Here is a 20070-nt window from a genome sequence, read left to right as displayed (position 1 = left end):
GCACCACACAGCTGATCTAACTCTATCCCAGCCAAAGCCGGTATGCTGGCGTGTTTTGGGAAACACACCAGAAGAGACCATTAGACCAAGTTGTCTTACCTCCTGCACATCAGAGTCACTTGAAAGGCTTGAGCCTTTCAACTTGAAAGTGTTGAGCGTGTGGCTTTTCCTCACAGACTGGGGCTGCAGTAGGTATAAGACCATTTTTGGAGGGGGTCTATGGGAGTTCAGAGGGCACGTGAGACAGGAAGATGGGGAGAGAGTGAGCAGCCACGGTACTTGGGGATGCCATCATTGTAATGGGGAATGATATCCCTCACGGAGCCACCAAACCCCTTGTTAAGATTAAGGATGGGAGGGCCACCATCACTCTTTGGATGTTCAGCTGATGGAGCAGGTATTCCCCTGCTGGGTCCACATTATACCTGTTAGTTAGTATGGAGGGGACTATAGATACCAATTTCTGCTTTGCCTTGGTACCAATCTTGTCATAAATTATGTGAGTGCTTTTTTTATTTTGTTTAAGCTGTATAGATTTGGATCTGCAAAACGATTGCTGAATGAGATAGATGTTTCCTGCAGTCCTGCCTGCATGTAAGGGTGATAGCAGTCACTCCTCCCCACTGGTCACGCGCCACTGGCAGCCCAGCTATTCCCATGGAGGACTTTTCTCTCCCCAAAGTACCTCTAAATGTAATGTAAGTGTTATAGTTTTAAAAAATAAACAGATAAACAAACCCCCAGCCATATTGGAGTGGGGTGAAAACCCTTCTGTAGACAAGGAAGCAGTATCTGTTTAAGAACAATAAAAGTTGATGCACTGCATCACTTGAACCCTGCGATTCAAGACGGAGCTGATCCCGTTCAGTTTTCTAGGTGTAAGCGATAACTGTGACACTCAGCTTACATTTACAAACATGTTTATTTTTTAAGCAACATTTTGGGGGGAGAAAAATTTAAGACAAGCTCAAAACAACAATTGAAACCAAAGTCTCCTTCACTGACGATATCATACCATGTCTAGCTTATGAGAAAACCACTAAATCGACAAAAATTTCACTACCCGTGCTTAACTGTGTACCTGAGCATCAACCTCTGCTCACAGTTTTAAAGGGACCATTTGCAGGGTGTAAACATGTATGTGTATCGCAGGCCTAACAAATCCTCCGTTACATCAGAGAGAACGCTTGCGTGGACTTCAGTGGGAGATGGGCTCTGCCTGCTCGGCAACTTTCTCGCCAGAAGCCTGCAATAATTCCCCTCTCTGTGAACGTTACTTCCTTCAGATAGGTGTATTTGGTGTTTTCACTTATCTACATGGAAGATTAGGCTCATCGTACTGTAGCTAATAATTATCTTCTCACAAGTGGAATGAGAACTAGGAGAGCTTATTGTATTTAACCAGTAAGCCTTCGCTGCCTTTTAGAGGAACTCCAGTGTAATGGTTACTTAAATCTGGCTGCTGTTTGCTTTTTCCCATTTTATTCTGCAACAGTCAAGTGGGGGAAGCATAATATGCAGAAAATGTTTGGCTGAATTAAACTGCAATTAAGTGGAATGGAGAAGTTAGATTTAAAATATGCTTAGCAAGCGTTTCTGGTATGTCTTCTATTTTTGTAGCAACATGTAAGGCGTGGCGCTGATGCTTACTGAGAGTTGTACTTGTTCCTTTTGAAAAATCACAGCTTTTCAAAGGCAATAAATCAGTGCCTGTCTTCAGCCAAAACAATCCCCAGGTGTCAGGAAGGATGCCCCTGAAGTTACATGAAGGGGGCAAGCTTGGCCAAAGAGCTGTCACTCATTTAAAATAAGGGATAAATGGCATGCTTTCTTGTCACTGCTTTTCGTATCTTCATAGCCAATGAAGTTATAAAAATGTAAACATTAAGATCATGAGAGGACGGGTAGAAAAAAAGCACAATTAATTATTTACTCAGGAAATTAGCCTATGCTCGGTTAGTGAAATCACCTGGCCAAGGACACATCTCTTTAAAAAGTTGTGCCAATTGAACCCGTTGAGCAGAGATCTCACAGCACAGATCTATCGCAGGCAGCGCTGGGGCAAAGAGGCCACACACAGAAGAGAGGGAGGACCTGCATGGTACCGCCAGCATCATCAAATCCACCTGCACCGATGCTGAGTCTGGCCGCGCCCCTCCTGCGGCACCCTGCCCGTCATCCTGCCCCTCGGGGCCCAAAGGCGAAGGCCATGTGCTGATGCCCCCCTTGCCCTCAGAGGCAGCTCAGGGCAAGGGAAGGTCCCACTTTCTGAAGTGTTTGAGGGGCTGTTGGGAGAATTTGTCTTGCACCAGCTGTAGGTGCAAGTTATGGGATGCATCAGCAACTATGGAGCAGACTTGGAGCTGGGTGAGGAGGAAATAAGGCTCGAGAGCAGGACGGGGAGTGCGGGAAAGGTGACGCAGAGGTAAGTGTGGTGACCAGTGGGGTGTACTTAAACCTGGGGCTGCTGCGCTGAAGCAGGCTGCCAACCTTCGTGCGTCTGCAGCCCTGAGCGTGGAGACCAAAACTGCCGTTTATTATTACTGGCCGTTTTCAGATTCTTGTATGTGTCATGTGTTTTTTAGCAGAGAAGACGCTTCAGTGTATGTCAGTGTGTGGATGTTGGATTGTCTTTGGCTTGATCATAGAGCCATGGAGTTGGGAAAATAGAAGAAAAGCTCCTGAGATGTTTCCACTGTTTCCTAGCAAAAGCTTTGTCGCTTCCTCCTGTATATTTTCTAGTCCAGCTAGGTCAGGTGTGGGTGGCACAGCGGTAGGTGTAGTCACACCGGTTGGGTCATTCATCAGCTCCCAACACATCAGTTTTAAACAGTTTTAGCTTCTACATATCGAAAGATTTCCACTGACACAAAGTTCCCCAAATAAACTGGCAGGGTCTTCCACAACGGGGTTGGTAATCGAGTATCACAGAACAGTCCCAGATTTCATATGGAATATCTTTATTCTTTGAAGCTGGCTTCCTTGTCATTCCTTAAAGGATGAGGCGCTCTCTTTGCTCATGAGCCGACTCCTGATAACCATGCTGCTGTGCCTTGATATCTGGTCCTGAAACTCTGAAGTCATAAAGAAATAGATGATTGGATCCAAACAGCAGTCCAGACTCGCAAGGCTTAAGCAAAAGGGTTGGGTGTAGAGTGTGATGGTACTCAGGAAGCAGTCTGTAATGACGTTTTCTTTCACCAACATGTAGAAAAAGAAGTTGATGTGGTATGGCACAAAACACACGCAGAACACAATGGCGCACATGGAAACCATCCTTAAGGCCTTCTGCCTCTCGCTGCTGTTTTGCAGCGGTATCTGGAAGCCCCGAAGAGAGTCTTTTGTTTTCCAAGTACAGAATAGTATGATGATGAGAGGGCCAATGAACCCAAAGAGCTCTGCTGTGCCAATCATCAGCATGACGACCGTCTTGCTTTTGATCTGCTGGACTTTAAGGTCTGCAAAGCAGGTGTATGTGTTATTTTCTAGGCCGTAGCTGCGCATAATGGGGAATGGCAAGCATGACACCCCAACGACGAGCCACACCACAGTACTGGTGGCTACATCATACCGCCGCTTCCAGTTCTTGGCTTTGAATGGCTGATACAGGAAGAAATACCTCTGAATGCTGATGCAGGATAGGAAAAAAATGCTGGCGTACATGTTGAGGTACTTTAGGTAGAAACACAGTAAGCAAAGCAAATTCCCAAAAGGCCACGTGGAGTTAATATAATAGTATATTCTCAGTGGCAGTGAGAGGACGTGAGCCAGGTCGGCCACGGCCAGGTTGATCATGAAAATGACGGCTTTGTTCTTCTTGCTGATGAAGCGGCACAAGACCCACAGGGCAGCACCGTTTGCCAGGAGGCCGGGGATGAATATGATGGTGTAGGTGGCTGCGTACAGGCTGTTTTTGAATGTTATATTGAGGCTGGAGCAGGTCTGGTTGCTCTGCGTCATGACTGGGCCGCTGGAAAAGACTCTTGTAGTATAGGGTGGGTGGGTTATTCCTGCAGAGAACAAAAACAGGGGCTGTAAAGGTAAAGGCACTGCAAGAGTTGTCAATATTCACGTTTCTATTTCCTATTTGCCTATTCAGTACAAAGTAGAGGTTTGGAAATCTCTTCTGTATAAGATGTCCTGCTACCTTCCTGAAAGCTGCCCTTTCTGAGGTCTCCCGCTATTTATGCAGAGGTGGGGGGACCATTCCTGTCCCATCAGCCCCCTGGCTGGTCTGCCTGAGAGCCATGAGCAGGGGCGAAGCTGTGCCATACTGCTGAGAGAGGAGTAGGAGAAGCTGCCTGTCCTTTCAGCAGCTCAAGGTTATCTGTGGTTTGATCCCTGGGTAGCAGGGGAGGAACACATGGAAGAAAGTTGTGCTACAGCCCAGCTCGTGTGTGTGAGAGACCACACGGCTCAGGGATCAAAATGTGGGTGCCAACCACTGAATCATACCTGCCGTTAAGTTGTACCTTAGGCATTGGACAGGTGGCACGTCTCCTGAACCCATCAGTGGATCACGGACCCACCTTTGTGATGGGGACAGGCCAAGGAGGAAAGGGTAGCAGGGAGTGTGCCTGGCCTGAGAAGTTTGACTGTTGTAAAAGTGCAGCCACTGCTCCTGAAGCTTGCTGCCATGTATTTAAGCTAAATAACAAGCAGAAACTTAATCAGATTACTTCTCACCACCCTAGCAGCCTCAGTTTAACACTTTTTTCCATTGGATAATTTTATTTTTAGGTGCTTCCAATTTCTGCCTCTCCTTTGATTCAGGTGAATAGGTATGACAAAACGTCACATGTTGGACTGCTGGGCCATCTTTTTTTTTTGTCAGCTTTTGTAACTGGGACTTGTCTTCAGTAGGCAACACAGGCAGGAGGAGTTTGGTTTTATCGGGTATTTCCCCATAGGGTTATAATTCTCCCTACAGTGATTCCCTCCTGTGTCTAATACAGCAATTAAAATTGACTATCAGCTTCCTATTTCATGTGACACAGCAGACACTGATTCATTCCTTCTGACTCATGTCCTGCACCACTGGCAAGGGGCGTTTGCCAGAAAAAGTGTCTCTGTAGGTAGGTATTAGTAACTTGTTACTAACGGAGTTTTTCCTTCACATTACAAAAAATAAGAGTAGCGTTTAAAGCTCTCAAGTGGCAGAGAACACAAATAGCTGTTTTTTCAGCTTGTTAATCGTTGCGGTACTTGGACTTGGCAGTTCGTACAGATACTGTTCGAGGCTGCTGCGGAAGGGTTGTAACTCAGGGCCCAGAAATGCCCAGAGGTGGCAAGGTCCCAGCATGGGACACAGGCCACCCTCACCGTGGGTGCAGCGGCTCTGGCTGATGCTGACGGTAGGCAGGGATACCTAACCACTGCTCCTGTGGGCTCCCTGAACACATGCTGCTGCCAGCTTTCTTGCTTTTGTTTTTAAATTAGTCTTTCGTTTTCTCACACTCTTCAAAAGGCAAGGTCTGCATGTTTATCTCCTGCAGCACCCCCAGCTTTCGCAACCGGGCCACATCCTTCAGTTGCACCAAACTTCAAAGAAATGCTGCAGTTGAGAAACCCATCCTTCACCAAGATGGCACGAGTGCGTCGAGGCCGGGTGCCTCAGAGCACACCTCCCAGGCTGGTTTTGTCCCTCCGGGGCAACCCCTCCAGTCTGCAGTTCGCTCCCAGTAACCCTCACCCCAAGGCAGCTCTGGGACAAGATGCTCTGCTCCATGGTGGGGCGTTCCCAGCTGCCCCCGTCCCCAGGACACCACAGCCTTGCTCCTACCATGAGGCCAGAACGTGTCCATGAGGAGGGGAGAGGGCTCAGAAGATGCTGGCAATGAAGGGAAAAGATGCATTTGGCCCATGGCCTTATCTCCACTCATCTGAAGGCAACGTTGGAGGCCTCCTGCTCTCCTTTCTGTTGCCCCTCAAGACACTGAGACAGGGAGTGGACAGGGCATGGAGCTGAGCACTGGGGCGTTCACTCAGGGCGTTGCTTTTCAGAGCAGTAAATTTGGGTTACATCCCATTTCCTGAGGGTGTTGTGAATTTCTGGCGCTCGGGACGTTTGTGATCCCTTCCCATCTGGTCTGCCCGCAGCTCTCTAGCTGGACGTGCCATCTGCTGCCCTTGTCTCTGCTAAGAGTGCTGCTCGCTACACCCGGTTATCTGTCCCTTCAGGTGACCTCCCGCTTTGTCAAGAAGCCATTAAAGAGCCACTTTCAAAGTTACTAGCTGCCTGGTTTCCCTTGGATGCCAAGGTTATGCTGACTGGCTGGTGCTCCTCCAAAAACACAAGCACTAGGTGGCCATTGAAACCATGGAGGACTGGGGACGTTTGCAAAATGCTCTATTTTAAGGACACTCATATTTAAATGCTGGCCAGTGGACACATGTTCTTCAGTTCAAATGAGTCATAGCAGTCAGTGTGCTTACTGAGGGCCCTAGATACAGTTGGCCTTATTTACATTTCATGGGACAGCTAAGGACAGGACCGCAATACCAGCAATCAGAACAATCAAGTTCAGGCTGCTGACTCAAACTGGGCTCTGAATGGAGCAATTTAGGGTAAACGGACGTGTCCAGGATGTACCTGCTGTAACACGAGGGTGATGCTGAGTGTACACGCTCAATACCGCAATTCAGCCTTCGCTTTCTGCTTGCAGCAAACTTTGCTCAGTCATGCAGATGAGCACAGGGCTGGGCTGCAAGGGCTGCAGCAGGCCTGAGGCCGTGGTGGAGCCACAGCATGAAGAGGTTCCCCATCGGTCCTCAGCTTCATCTGCTAATTGTCCACAAGGTGTCAGAGTTAATCAAGATTTCATTTCTTTGCCCTCCTCTTGAAGGTATTTTTCTAACCCCCAAGGGACTAGGGCTGTCTGAGTGGCGGGAGGCAGAGGCGGTGGTGTGACTATGTTCTCATGACTTTGAGTTGATCTCTTCTGGGGTGATCCCAAACTGAAAAGCTCTCATGTCGCTGAATAACTGATATTAGGGGAAAAAAATGCCCCCAGAAGTAGTCCTCATATTGCTGGTATTTATAGTTAGAAGAGTCCTGAAAAGCTGCACTTTGACGGAGGACAAGGAGCTGCTTTGAACCTGGGGTTATAAAACCCAACCTGTGGAAATGCAGGTGACATCCCGTCCCGTGTTCCTGCCCCACCCTGAGCAAATGTAGCACCGTGATTGATGAACGGAAGACGTGTGGCCTGTGGAGTCAGGAAAAGCCTCTCCTTTCCATTCAGTGAACTCGGGGTCAGGCCCTTTACGATGAAGTGGACTGAGCAGGGTGACCTGGCTGGCAGTGCAATAGCATTAACACAGTTAATATATACATGGGTGATGTCTGCTGGCTCATCAGAACAGGGCACTTTCTGAGAATGAATGACTTCATTACAAAGTCATAAAAATATAATGAGATTTAACCATCTCTTTAGACAAAACGCACCCAGGCATACGCACAAAGCAATTGCATTTCTGCCCTTCCTCCCATCTCTCTTGTTCAGATTGAAGCTTAATCCTACCCTGTCCCTTATCTTCCCACCTGGGCACAAAAGCAGACACATGGAGATGCCTCTGAGTGTTGGCCTGAAATTAGGTCTCCAAAGCTGTTAAGAAGCAAAGGCATTTGCTGCAGGATGTGTGTATAGCAAAGGTAGAAAGCTGAAAAGCTCCATCAGATTTTATAGAGGCTTATTTACATATCAGAGGGAGACAGCTCTTACTAAAACATTGTTTTCAGAATACAAAAATTAAAAAAAAAAAGTAAATAAATACATTGATATCTAACTACTTTTTTTTTACATTTTAAATCGAGTCTGTATTTCTAAGGCTGTTGCAATAAGGACATAATTAAATGCGTGCGTTATTACTTAGAGCTGGACATTTGGAAACTAAACGTGGCATTTCCAGTAAAAAGATATCCATCTTGGTAGGACTGAGAAACACAGGATTGTCGTTCCAGAGTCCTGGATCTTTCTGGCAAGCCCATCGGCAGGTGGCTTAATTCATTTGGTTGAGGCACAAATGCCTCTCCTCTGCCCTCATTGCGTGGTACGAACCTCTCACGCTATTGCACTCGTACTTCGGTACGAAACCTCCGCAGTCAGAAGTGGAAAGTTCTACAGTTAAGGGTACTTTTTCTGGTTTTCTTCTTCCACAAAAAAGAGCAGATCTGGGTCGTCTGATCTGTTGTGATGAGATGGTTTCATTTTGCAACGCTAGTCTAATTCTCACTTCTGCAGCTGCGGCAGCTGAAGAAGCGGGGCATGCACGCACGGCAGGAGCCCGGCAGCCTCGTGGCAGCGTTTGCTCCAGGCTGGGCGAGGGCTGACCCATGGATGGACTTTGCACTGGAGCCAAGGAGCCAGCACTTTTACTTGACAGCAGAAAACATGCCCTCAACAAAAATCACACTCTTACTTCACACATCCTACTGCTCCAGCACGCTGCTGAAGTCCTCTCCTACACAGATCTGTGGCAAGCCAGATCTGACATACTGACTCACCTTCGGTGTGGTTCTCTTTGGTTTACTTCAACAAATTTTAAGGAATTTACTTTAAGAAATTTCCTTTAAGAATCCAATTTAGGTTGGATATTAGGAAAAGGTTCTTCCCCCCGAGGGTGGTGGAGCCCCTGGAACAGGCTCCCCAGGGCGGCATCACGGCACCAGCCTGGCGATATTCCAGAAGCACTTGGACAAGGCCCTCAGAGACATGGTGTGAATTTGGGGTGTCCTGGGCAGGGACGGGAGCTGGGCTCGATGGTCCTTGCGGGTCCCTCCCAGCTCAGGACATTCTACAATTCTATGATAAGAAATTCCAGATTCAGGGACCACCCACTATGAATCCTGTCTATAACTGCCAAGGTGCGTACGTGCTACATTGCTGTATTCCCCTCAGAGCCCAGCTCCGGCGCAGGCGAATGCAAGCCCATCAGCAGACCACCTTTTGCACGGTACAGTTTAAAAGCTTCAGTCACGAAGTCAGTTAAGTTTTAATCCAGACCAGTGAACGCAGTCTGAATTATGAATTAAAACTACCTCTGGATTCTCATTAACTAAACCAAGTCCAAGCAATCTTGCTATTTTTGCCATATTGTGTCCCCCTGACTAATATTAATTCCCTGCTGTTGCAATTCAGCCAAAGAGCATCAGATGGCACAAAGACAGGCAGCGTGTAGATTTTTTTCAAGGTAATATAAATCACCATTAGAAAAAAGAGGTTTGCAAGTTTCCCTTACTGTCAAGTGTGATTTTGAAAATAAAAGATACTCCCTGAGAAATCAGGCAAAAGGAAAGAAATTGTGCCGAGTAAAGACACAGCGGAACAGTTGGAGAACCGCTGATTGCCCACGCTGTAACATCTTATTTTCTCTAGCAACAGCAATTTCATGCAGCCGCTGTTTCAACTCCTCCGTGTGTTCATACAGAGGATTGGCGCCCAAAGAGGGCTGCTGTTTTTTCAAGACTCGCGGCACCACAAATCTCCTCCTGGCAAGAGCCAACCCCTAAGAAAAAAGCCTGAGGAGCACAACGTTTTTGTAGCAAGCAGCACAGGCTCCTTAACGCTGGTTCTAGATCACAAAGACAGAGAGCTTAAAAGCAGCCTTACCTTTTCAGGCAGAAACCCAGCTACATGCAACTGTGCTGTCAGGAGGAAGTGGAGTGTCCTCAAGGCTGCTCTGCACCAGCCTTGTTTACATGTGCACAGCGACCTGAATGACATCACACGGTCCTCCAAGGTGCTGCTTTGCCTGTGGCTCAGCGCCGGGGCTGCGGCTGGGGCGGGTGCTGGGCTCGCAGCCCCTACCTGCCTTTGTGGGACTCGCTCGCTCAGCTCCTGGCTCCACGGAGCCGAGTCCCAGCCAGGTGTATGCTCATTTGCCCCAAAATTGGGTTCACGTGCCTTTGTCCTCGGTGTTTCGTCTCCCGCTGCTCCGCTGGGACGGCTCAGCACCCCTCGGGTGGCTGCAGGACAAGCTTCAAGTGGAGCTGGGAGCTGCTCTGTGCAGGGCGCCCCTTCCTCCTCTCCCACTCTTCCTCCTCTCCAAGCACAGCTCCGAGCTGACCATGGAAACACTCCCAAGGTTTCTGCTTGCTCCTCCCTGGGAAGTTCAGCTTTGCCCTCGCGTCCCCATCGAGGGGCTGTAGACAGTCGTTGCTGCGTGTGAGTCCCAGCTGGTGGTTGCTCTGTTTCACCCAGTGCTAAATCCTCTTGCTGATGAAGTCCAACTTCCCAATGGCTTTTTATAGTGCTCGAGCGAGCCTTGCTTGACATTTCTCTTGAGCTAAATAAGCAGGCGGCTCAGTTTACATTCACTACCAGCAATGTCAAACGGTGGCACTTAAATTGTTTCAAGCAACGGGGCGAAATCTAGCTCACCCTTGTCCCAGGGGTAAATGCATTAGGGAGGCTAGGACTTTACCCACGTAGAGGATGTGATGGTTTGGGTTTTCAGAAAGCCTCTGGGAATCTACCCTGCTTTGCCTCTTCAGGACCGGCCTCTGGCTTGCAGCACACGACTGTCCCTGTGGCTCAGCGGTTGAACTCTCGGCTCTGTCACGGCCTCAGAGCGTGGAGGAGAACATCACCGCAGCTACTACCTGACTTGGGGCCGATACAGGTGTTGATGTCTGACTGCTCAGAAACCCCAGGCTAATGGCTGTGATTCAGATCAGGATGCCCCCCAGTGAATGCCCCCGACAAAGCAGTGCTGTGCGTTACAGACAGGCCTCTTTCCATGAATTGTCAAAGGCAGGTGGTAGAAGTTGGGAGATTGTCAAATGTTTATTTTAAAATTATTTATATGGGCTCCATGAAAAGCCATAGCAAGCTCTTGGCGGATGTTGCAGTGTTTATCAGTACATCCTGTTTAGCTGAGTTTTTAAGTTGTTCATCAGCAGTGGGAACGTATTTGCTGGAATTTATCCAATCACAGAGTTGTATTTAACATTAAATCACCGCACAGTAATACTCTTCAGCCTGACAAGCTAAGCGGAGCCTCGTTTGTGAGCAGCAATTCAGAAGCAGTTCACTGACTGACCCACCATTTGTGGAAAACTAATATCATCGACTCTTCTGCAGATACTGTCTTGTCTGCGTGAACTTCCATCTACAGCGCTCTCACCCCTCACTCAATTGTCACTAATAGACCTGAGTGATTTGAGCAAAAGCCACAGCCTTTGCGGGAAGGAGAGATGAAGTTCATCCTGGCTGCACCTGTACGTGTCGGTCTGTGAAACATTGCAGTCACAAAGGTAAACTGCAACAATAAAAAAGGGTGCTTGTGCAAATACACTGCAGACTTTAAGAACAGGTGTGCTTTTACAGAAGACTACTGTTGCTGCTCTCTACTCATGCACGTAAATTGTTCTGGCAGCCCTGGTTTAGGGCAGGTTTAGGGCAGGTTGTTGTACAAGAGGTGTAGGACCAAGAGAGAGATTTAAAGTCCCAAGTCGTACAGAACCTGCAGAATAGTTCTGCTGAAGTTCTTTGTGCTTAAATTTACCCAGTTGCAAAGTGGGGATATTTCCCTGTCTGACACAAGGGACATTTGCTGTCTGCACTTTTGTAAGACTCAGGTACACTCAGAATCTTCTAAGCGACCTGTCCAGTACCACACACGCTTGGTGCTGGCAGAGGACTGTGGTGAGGCAGCCTGGAGGATTTGAGCTTTGCTGGCCAGTATCTCGTGTCCGTTATCCTGCAGGCAAGGAGTGAGGAAGTGGCTTTTTCTGCTGATAAAACCAAATTGACTCAAGGGATTTTGCAGACAGTTGCACTGGTTACAGATGTACTTTCCATGTAAATCTTTTCACCCTAATTCTGTAGGTAAAACTTCGATTTGCATAGCATGCCTAAGACTGTTCCCGCTCTTGGTTATTGCTTACCAGAATAATGAGTTTGCCAGAAATATTCGTTACCATAATTACCTATACTGGAGGAGAGCTTGGCTCCTGCCAAACATCATGGGTGATATTTCCTGGAGTTCGGAGAAGGGGCTTGACCTCAGCTATATTTGTGCTGCTTGGGGTCAGTTACTCGTGGACCTTCCCCGGGGCAGGCCCTGCAGCGTGACTTTTGTGTCCTCCACTTTAGAAATGAGAAGGCTGCGTGGAGCAAGCTCCGTGGCAGGAGGCGGCCGTAGGCTGCTGGGGACCGCAGAGCCTACCTGCCGGCTGGGGAGGCGTGGGCGCGGAGCGGCAGCGGCAGCCTGGGTGTTAGCTGCTGCGGCACGTTGGTGCCGGCGCTGCCGCCGCTATGTAACGAGGCAATGCACACTCTTGCGGCTGTAATGCAAAAAAAAAAATAACTCCAGGTTTGCCAGTTTGTCTGTTAGGAAGCTTGTTTCAACACGCAAGAGTGAACACATGTAGAAACATGTTACTGTGCCTTTTTCATGCTTCTGCTTCTGTTCCGAGTTCTTTCCCAAAAGCCCAGATTAGGTTGCTGCTCTGTGCCTCCCCAGGCAATAACAGCATCAGCGCGGTTTAGGTCACAGGACATTTGAAGCAGGTTTTTTTTTAGATATGCATGTTTTCCACATGTACAAGGGAAGGAGTCACATGAGGAAAAAAAAAAATCTCCAATGAAACAAATTACAGCCCTTTTAGTGGGAACCAGGGGAAAAACAACTGCACAACTAAATTATTATTAGTATCACTAACATTATATGATTATTAACATTTGCCTGAAATAAAGACTTAGATTTCCTGTCATGGCATGGATAGCTAATTTATTTTGCTGTCAACTCAAGCTTTCGTAGTGTGGAAAAGCAGATATTCCATGAAAGATACTACCAAGAAGTGATACGAGTTTTGTCAAAAGCTGGACTATGACAAACAGAAAGGAAATATTGTATCCTGGTTGTCTGTCTTCTTACGGAGAATTAGATGGGTTTATTTAAAGGAGCACAAGCACTTATAATAGCAAGTGAAAAGCATATACGCAGATTAAAGTACATAAATGTGTTGTTTATTCTAAAATCCTCTTGCACGCTATAGATCAGATAACAGAAAGAGGAATACAGAATGGCAAGCATTTCAAAATCCTGTGCCCCCAGGTGGTAATAATTTTTCCCTTGCGAAAAAAGCAAAAGCAAGCATATTGAAAGGGTAGAAACTGGGCGTACTGCGAGAATTTCTAATTACCTGCCTGCATTTTTATGGCAACTGAAGTATCATCGCTCATTAGTGACTCTCTTGCTGTTACAGAGCCCGAATGACACCAATCATATTGTTAATAATTTCCTCGGGTCCTAGTGCAGGCGTGCATGTTACTTCTGTCCGAAAGAGGGGCAGATTCTGTTTGAAATAGATAGGGTTTTAATTTGAAACAGGAGCATTTCCTAATAGAGAAGCCTGCTGGTTCTGTCTTAGTTCATCACTGACTACATCCCACAACTCCCACTCCCTTCCGTGGGCTCTTGAAACTGTGAAGACATAATGAACTGAAAACGTTAGTGTCCAAGTGTTTCTACAGGAATGAAAATATTCCTCTCTGACAGCAGAAAGAGAAAGGAAATCTTAGAATGTTTGGGAGTCTGGGGTACCCAAAAGCTTGGAAGCTCAGCCTGGATTTTATGCGGGCCAGCTGAGCACCTTCAATCGCTGGAACTGGATGAAACTCTCAGAAGATTTTCTCATGGGAGATTTGGGGCTTGCCAATAGCAGCCGCAAGTACTTACCCACCAGAACCGTTGCTCTTTTGTTATTGTTATTTACTCCTGAAGTTCTGCTTTTTGGCAGAAACTAAGAAGGAGGAAATATGTCTTCTACTCTAACACACCAGGACCTCCGAGAAGTATTTTCCATCTGATACTAAAAATAACTTCATCAGTTGTCTTTGCTAAAGCTTGTTTGCCATCCTTTACAGTTCAGAACCCCTCGACATGCAGAATCCACGGCCTTTTGGAGGGGACGACAGAAGGTTTTGTGGGGGAGGGACCTGGGGGGGGTGTGTATCCTTATTTTTGTTGGTGGCGATTTTAATTTCTTTGCCTGGTTTGTCCAACTTGCGAAAGCTGCCTTTCCAAGGGGGTCTTATATAGACCCCCAGTGAGTAACCCTGTAGCAGCTGCTGCAAACCTGCACACGTGATTCCTTTTTCTTACCTGTATGGAACACATCCTTTACGTGCCTTTAGGAGCTTTGTGCTAACTGCCATCGCTCGCTGCCCCGCAGTGCTCCTGGGGGAGAGACTGGCACAGTCTGGTGACATCCAGCTGAATGTAAAGGTTATGCAGTTAACAGGTTTTAGAGCTCTCTGCATGAGGATCAGCTAGTATCAGATCATCAGACTAAGGGGAGCAAAATAAACTCTGAAGCAATCTGCTAGAGTTATGTCAACCCCTACATGCTGGTGACTAACCCCTGTCGTACTGGCAAGCCAGTTGTAAGAGTAGTGGCAGCGAAAGTCTGCGGTAGTGGTGTGAACTTGTACATCCTCAGGTTGTTGCGATCCTGAGGATCGTGTTGGGATCCCGCCTGAAATATAAGAGCTGGCTTTCAGGAAGTGAGATTTTCAAGCTGTAATGGGACCGTTGGGCATTCCCGTGCCTGCAGCTCACCCTCCCACCCAAGCCAGCAGACGGGATAATTGTAAAGTGTGGCAGTGCCTGGGTCAGTAGGGGAAGGCTCCTGAAACTGGTGTGGGAAGGTCCACGGCTCTGAGTTCAGGTATTTGCATATTTGCAGTACTTCTTTTTAGCAGACCAAAGCAGTTCCCGTCCGTTGTGTGACAGTGCCTACCAGCACAGGAGCGCACGTGGAGAGGCAGAGGACTGGGCACCAGGAAGGCTGGGAGGAAAATGAGGCTGCCTCAAAAGCCAGTGGTGTGCTGATGTCCCAGATATTATCTGCGGCATTGCAGGCTGCTGCACCCTGTGCCTGATGGCTGCAAAGTGAAGGGCAAGCATCCTCATGCAAACTGGGACACAAAAAAGCGACGAGCTCCAAGGGGGATTCCTGAGACTGGAAAACACCCTCTAACAAATATGAGCAACCTCCGCCCATGGCCTTCATTACATTTGCTTCACAAGACTGTGCTTCCCCTTTCACTTCATCTGGGTAGGTAGCGGCAAAGGTTTCAGCGAACTGGGAACTTAAATATAAAAACTAGGAATAACTTGACAAGAATGAGGTCAGACTGCTAACGTACGCAAATGAGGTTGGTGCACAGATCAAACCACGCAAGAGCAAAAGTAAAAAGCGAGTCAACTAAAAATATATCAAAGTACTGGTAAGGGCTTGGCACTAGAGCTAATCCCCTGTAAGCCCCTTTCGTGTCCTGTGCCCTAAACCAAAACCAACAGCAGCTGAAGGAAGATGAAATCCTTTGCAGCTTCACTGGCCACCCTTCAAAGTAACAATCCAGTGCGTGCAGCCAGCAGCGCATGGGCTGAGGCCCGAGCAGCCATACTGCTGCTGGCAGGCCACAGGGCTAACGGGAATCCAGGCTGGAAAGCTCTCCCTGGCGTCCAGACAGCGAAGAGGCCAAGAGGGAGCAGGAGGGCTAAGAGATGCAGGAACAGAGAACAGTGGGGCTGCAATGGAAACATCTTCTATTCGTGCTCTGTAGGACAAGACTGTGCTACAAATGGGGTATTTCCCCCTAAAGGAGGTTAGTGGGTGTCTCCATCCTCAGAAATTGTGCAGAGCTGGCAACATCATGCTGGACTGGTGCAATAAAAGGCCTGGCAGGTGCCATGTAGGACAAACGGGGTGTCTTACGAGCTTGAACTCAGGGCTAGGCATGGGCCTGGGTATCAAGATGTAAACCTCTTCAGGAAAAAAATTAGTTCAATGACATCAACAACTAACACCAAGAGGTCAACAACAACAGTCATATTTCAGGTCTACTCTGGGTAGCTCCTGCCTGGTAAAGGACTCCAAGGAGAACGATTCATGGGAGAAAGCAGGGTCATGGAACAATCATTTTATCATTTCATCAAGGTCAGAAACAGCACTGGCAGTAGCTACAAATCAAAGCATCTACAACAAGGCTTTCAGTGGTTATTGGAATAATGAAAAGACATGAGAAGGTTTTGCTCCTATCACTGTTTTCCATGGTTCTAACAGAGCAGCATAAAGTCTTGGGAGCTGGTTTAATTTCCCTGCCTGAAGGTAGAGGTGCATGTATGTGCCTGAAGATAGAGCAGCTTTGACTCGGTCCTTCCTGAGAAACGTTAGCTAAGCATAATCTGTTCTGGGGATTTTTCGCTTATGAAGATCTGTTGTAAACTATCATTCTTGCACGAAGTGCCTAACTGCGCTTGGGCTCCACTGAAGCTGAACACCAACCGGTTATGAACGCCAGGCTTGCGCCTTCCCGTGGGTATGGTCAGAGCTACAGCTGCAGCCCTACAGTACAGCAAGTTCTAGGCAAATAGGCAAAGGAGAGCTGGGAAGAGGTATGGGAAGGAGCTGTGGCATCCGGCAAGAAGGTGGATTTGGCAACTGGTGGGAGGGAGCAGAGCAGGAGCCAACAGGATTGCGTGTCAGACCTGGGGCCTGCTTCCCATTTTGGAGAATGCTGTCCTTTGCTTTCATCCCACAAGGACTGTTAAATCCAGCTGTGTGTTGGAAGGGATGAGTAAGTCTTCACTATTACAGGCAGTTCATTTGGATAGCGGAGTCAAGATTTCCTTGGCAATGGTAATTCATTGGCCCTGTGGATTTTTTCAGTCACTACTCCTTTTGATGATTTCTCCAGTATCTCTGTAATTAGGTTGTCTCCTTTTTTTCTGTTTTCTCTTTCAAATTTGGCTTCCATTCAACAGTCACTGTTTTTCCCTGACACCTGGGGAGGAAATGCAAGTTATTATAATAATACGTTAATTACATCTGCAGCATTCGGCAGTTTTGCCATGTTTTGAGCAGAAAGCATCCTTCCCATTCTGGGATGACACAACGGTTCGGCTACATCCTGTATTTCTTACCTTTTTTTCTTATTTTCTCACCTTTTTAGCTTCTCACCTAATTAATTTTCTACCAATAATGTGGATTGTATCAAACTACCAGTTCCTTAAATGATATTTCTGAAGCTGGGGTATCAGTTGCCTTATGGGATAAGTTGGTGTTTCTAACCATATATGATCAGATATAGGATTATTAAGCTAGGAGAAAGAACCTCTGTTGCCTTTGAGTCAGTCTAAGTTTATTTTTCCCCCCATATTACAGTCGTACTTGGAGAGGGAAAGCACAACTACCAGTTGCACTACCCTTGAACCAGTACCACAACTCCTATCTATTCATTAGAGCGTAAATCCGAGCTTTAACCGGCAAAATCCTGTGCAAACATTCCATGTTGTTTCAAGGGCTGTTTAACTTTTTTGCCCAGAACCCAGGCCCCTTTGAAGTGCACTCGAGCTGTGCAAGCTCGAAGTGTGCAAGAAGTGTGCAAGAACTGGGGGCTTTTACCTCAAACACGTCTTGCAAACGACTTCACACACACGGAGTGCGCCTTTAGCTAAGATACCTAATTAAGGAGCCAGATCACCACAGCCCTACCTCCACTGAGAAAACAAGTATCCCACAAACTTTGAATGAGTTTTTACTTTGTAGCTTTCAATTTTTACTGCTTTAAGAAGAAAACCTTTGAGAACCTGTTTGGGAGATTCAGAAGAAAGCTCTTGAGATTGGGATAATGCCTCTGTCTTTAAAACCTGTTGAGAAACTGAAGGGTTTGGTGTGGGGGGCTCCACACGTAGAACATCCCAACGAGTAGTCAAAGAGAGAAAAAGTTCAGAATTGGCTTCCTAAAAAGTCTAATTTCAGACTAAAAGCAAAGTTCCTTATTTCCCCTCCTCCCAGAAGCCAGTGGAAGAACACATGACAGTCCTGCGATCCCCTGTAAACCAAGCCACAGCTAATCCCGCTTGGCGTTGGGCTCTGAAAACATTATAATTGCCTTTGAACTAGAACTGGGCTCTACACTTTCTCACTGCAGGCTGGGTTATCGGGGTTTGGGCTTTTTTGCTTGCTTTGGGTTTTGGGGGGTTTTTTTGGCTTGCTGAGCTTTCATAAAATAATTTGTGTTTGGGGTTTTTTTTTTCTGTTTGCTCTTCATAAGCAGAACACGGATATTTCCCAGATCCGTCAGTAATTCTCAGGTTCCTCTTCGATATCGATATCAACCCCATTTCTACTTTTCCCAGGACGTCTCAGCATATTTGCATCTAGATAAAAAACATTTTTAGCAACAGTAAACAGCAAAAATGCATTATCTTGGATAGCTGCATCTCATAAATTCATGCTGCAATCATTTTTTGTGAGAACCATTGTACAGTTGAAAAAAAAGAGAAACCACTGGTTCGTGGTCAAGACACGCAAAGTGATGTGAGAGTTTTACTCAGTTGAATAAGGGTGTCAGGGTGCAAAGAGCAGCCACGGCGATTCCTTTTTCTTTCTTTCTTTCTAAATGGAAAGAGGACTAGTATCTGGAAGAAGCACTGAACAGTCACTGTATCAGAGATTGCAAGTTAGCTCGATTAACATGTATTCATTAGATTTCCACAGAGCAAAAAAGACATGAGGCTTCAGCAAAGCAATATCCTGCCTTTTGTCAGTGGTCTCAACAGATGCTACGGAGGAAGGAAAGATATGCCTTCCACTGCGTGTGCGGCAGCGAGACAACATGTATTAGAGCAGGAGGGAAATGTCAGCAAGAGCATAGGAGGGATATTGCGGGGGCTGAGCAGTGTTTAACCACTCTTACTCACTGTAGCTGTGCTCTGGCTGGTGCATGTTTAGGCAGGTCAGGCAAGTAAGAAGTGTCTGCGCTCTGAAAGATGGTGCCGTGGGAAAGGTGTAGGAAACGCAGAGGGATAAGCGTGTCCTGAGCAGTCCATGGACTAGCTTGCAGGAGGGGGAAGGGAGAGTGACCACATACAGTCTGGCACTGAGACGGCATCAGGCGCCTTTGAACCGTGGAAGAGGCGCTGCAGAGCAGTGAGAGAGAAACTGGGCTGATTTCATGTGAAGTCAGGCCAAATCTGCAGCAGGAAATGTTCATTATTTGCTGGCAATATGTTTGCCTGTTAAAAGTGGCAAAAATAATTAATCCTATTCTTGTGGGGAGTGAATGAGCAACAAAATATATTTTTGCTTCCTAAAACACAGATTAAAGCCATTGCAGAAGTGAGAGGAGCTTTGCAGCTGAGGGAACTCATTGTTTTTCTGTCCTCATTCAATCCTCTCTGTTGAGAAAAGATTACCACGAGATGGAGGGAGTGCATATAAATCCTACTGTGGTGCTGTTTGAACATGACCCTTTTCACATGAAGGTGTGAAATCATCACACGTAGCTCAGCAGCCTCTTCCGTTACAGCTGTATTTTAAAAATTGTGTGTTTAAGCCCAAAACTCAGCTACCTTTCACCTCATAGCTGCTTCTTCACATAAGGTTATATATAACTTCCATCTGAAACTGGCCCAGAGCAATACACGGCTGCTTTCTGCTCGTATATGTTGGGGCTACACCCACGGTATCCGCATACCCTTGAACAATAAGCACTCCCATGCCTGATGTTTGGACACTTAAGCAACTACAGAGCCTTGTATGCGGCTTCTGGGTTTCTCCTCCAGCCCCGGGGGACATAGGCTCCTCGGGAGAGCGGGTGCTGCAAGCAGGGAGCTCAGCGGAGAAGCTGAGCTGATGGCTACATGATCTTTCCCTCCCTCTTTTGGCTCGGTGAGTCTTGAATTCTTGGCTGCACAAGTGGAAGGGCTGAGAAAGGAAGGGTGGAGAAGGCACCCTTCCTTTTTCACAAGGAATAATTGACAAGTGTGGTAGTCAGGGCAGTCTCCCTTGAGGTGTGTGACATGGGTGGGAACCCACCTTGAATGCCAGCACTGAGCCGAGCGGGTCCTCCAGCATGTGGGAAATACAAAGGACAGCAGTAGCACGACCACAACTGCCAGGCATTTGGTTTCCGTTTTTGTTTATTTTGAGCACCACTGCAGCTGCATTTTGTGAGGAGCCTGATCCTGTCAGTGTAAGTGTGCCTTGAGCGCAGGGACTGGGTGGCGTGAGTTGTCCGAGAGGCTTGAAGGAGTAGCTCTTTCCTGGAT

The 20070-nt window shown here is 47.2% G+C and overlaps 1 protein-coding gene across 1 annotated transcript; it reads right to left on the bottom strand.

Moving 5' to 3' along the window:
• Nucleotides 1-905: 905 nt before the first annotated feature.
• LOC142063180 (putative P2Y purinoceptor 10) lies at nucleotides 906-10561 on the bottom strand. Its single transcript, XM_075106605.1, has 2 exons — nucleotides 9612-10561; nucleotides 906-4010 (listed from the first exon to the last, which is right to left on the bottom strand). Exon 2 carries the CDS (start codon nucleotides 3958-3960, stop codon nucleotides 2986-2988), a length of 975 nt encoding a protein of 324 aa, XP_074962706.1. The 5' UTR covers nucleotides 3961-4010; nucleotides 9612-10561; the 3' UTR covers nucleotides 906-2985.
• Between the last annotated feature and the right edge of the window lie 9509 nt (nucleotides 10562-20070).

This window comes from Phalacrocorax aristotelis, chromosome 11 (genome assembly GCF_949628215.1).
Source record: "Phalacrocorax aristotelis chromosome 11, bGulAri2.1, whole genome shotgun sequence".
Taxonomy (NCBI): domain Eukaryota; kingdom Metazoa; phylum Chordata; class Aves; order Suliformes; family Phalacrocoracidae; genus Phalacrocorax; species Phalacrocorax aristotelis.
Note: the sequence above shows the minus strand (reverse complement) of the source record. Positions and strands in the feature narration are given on the sequence as shown.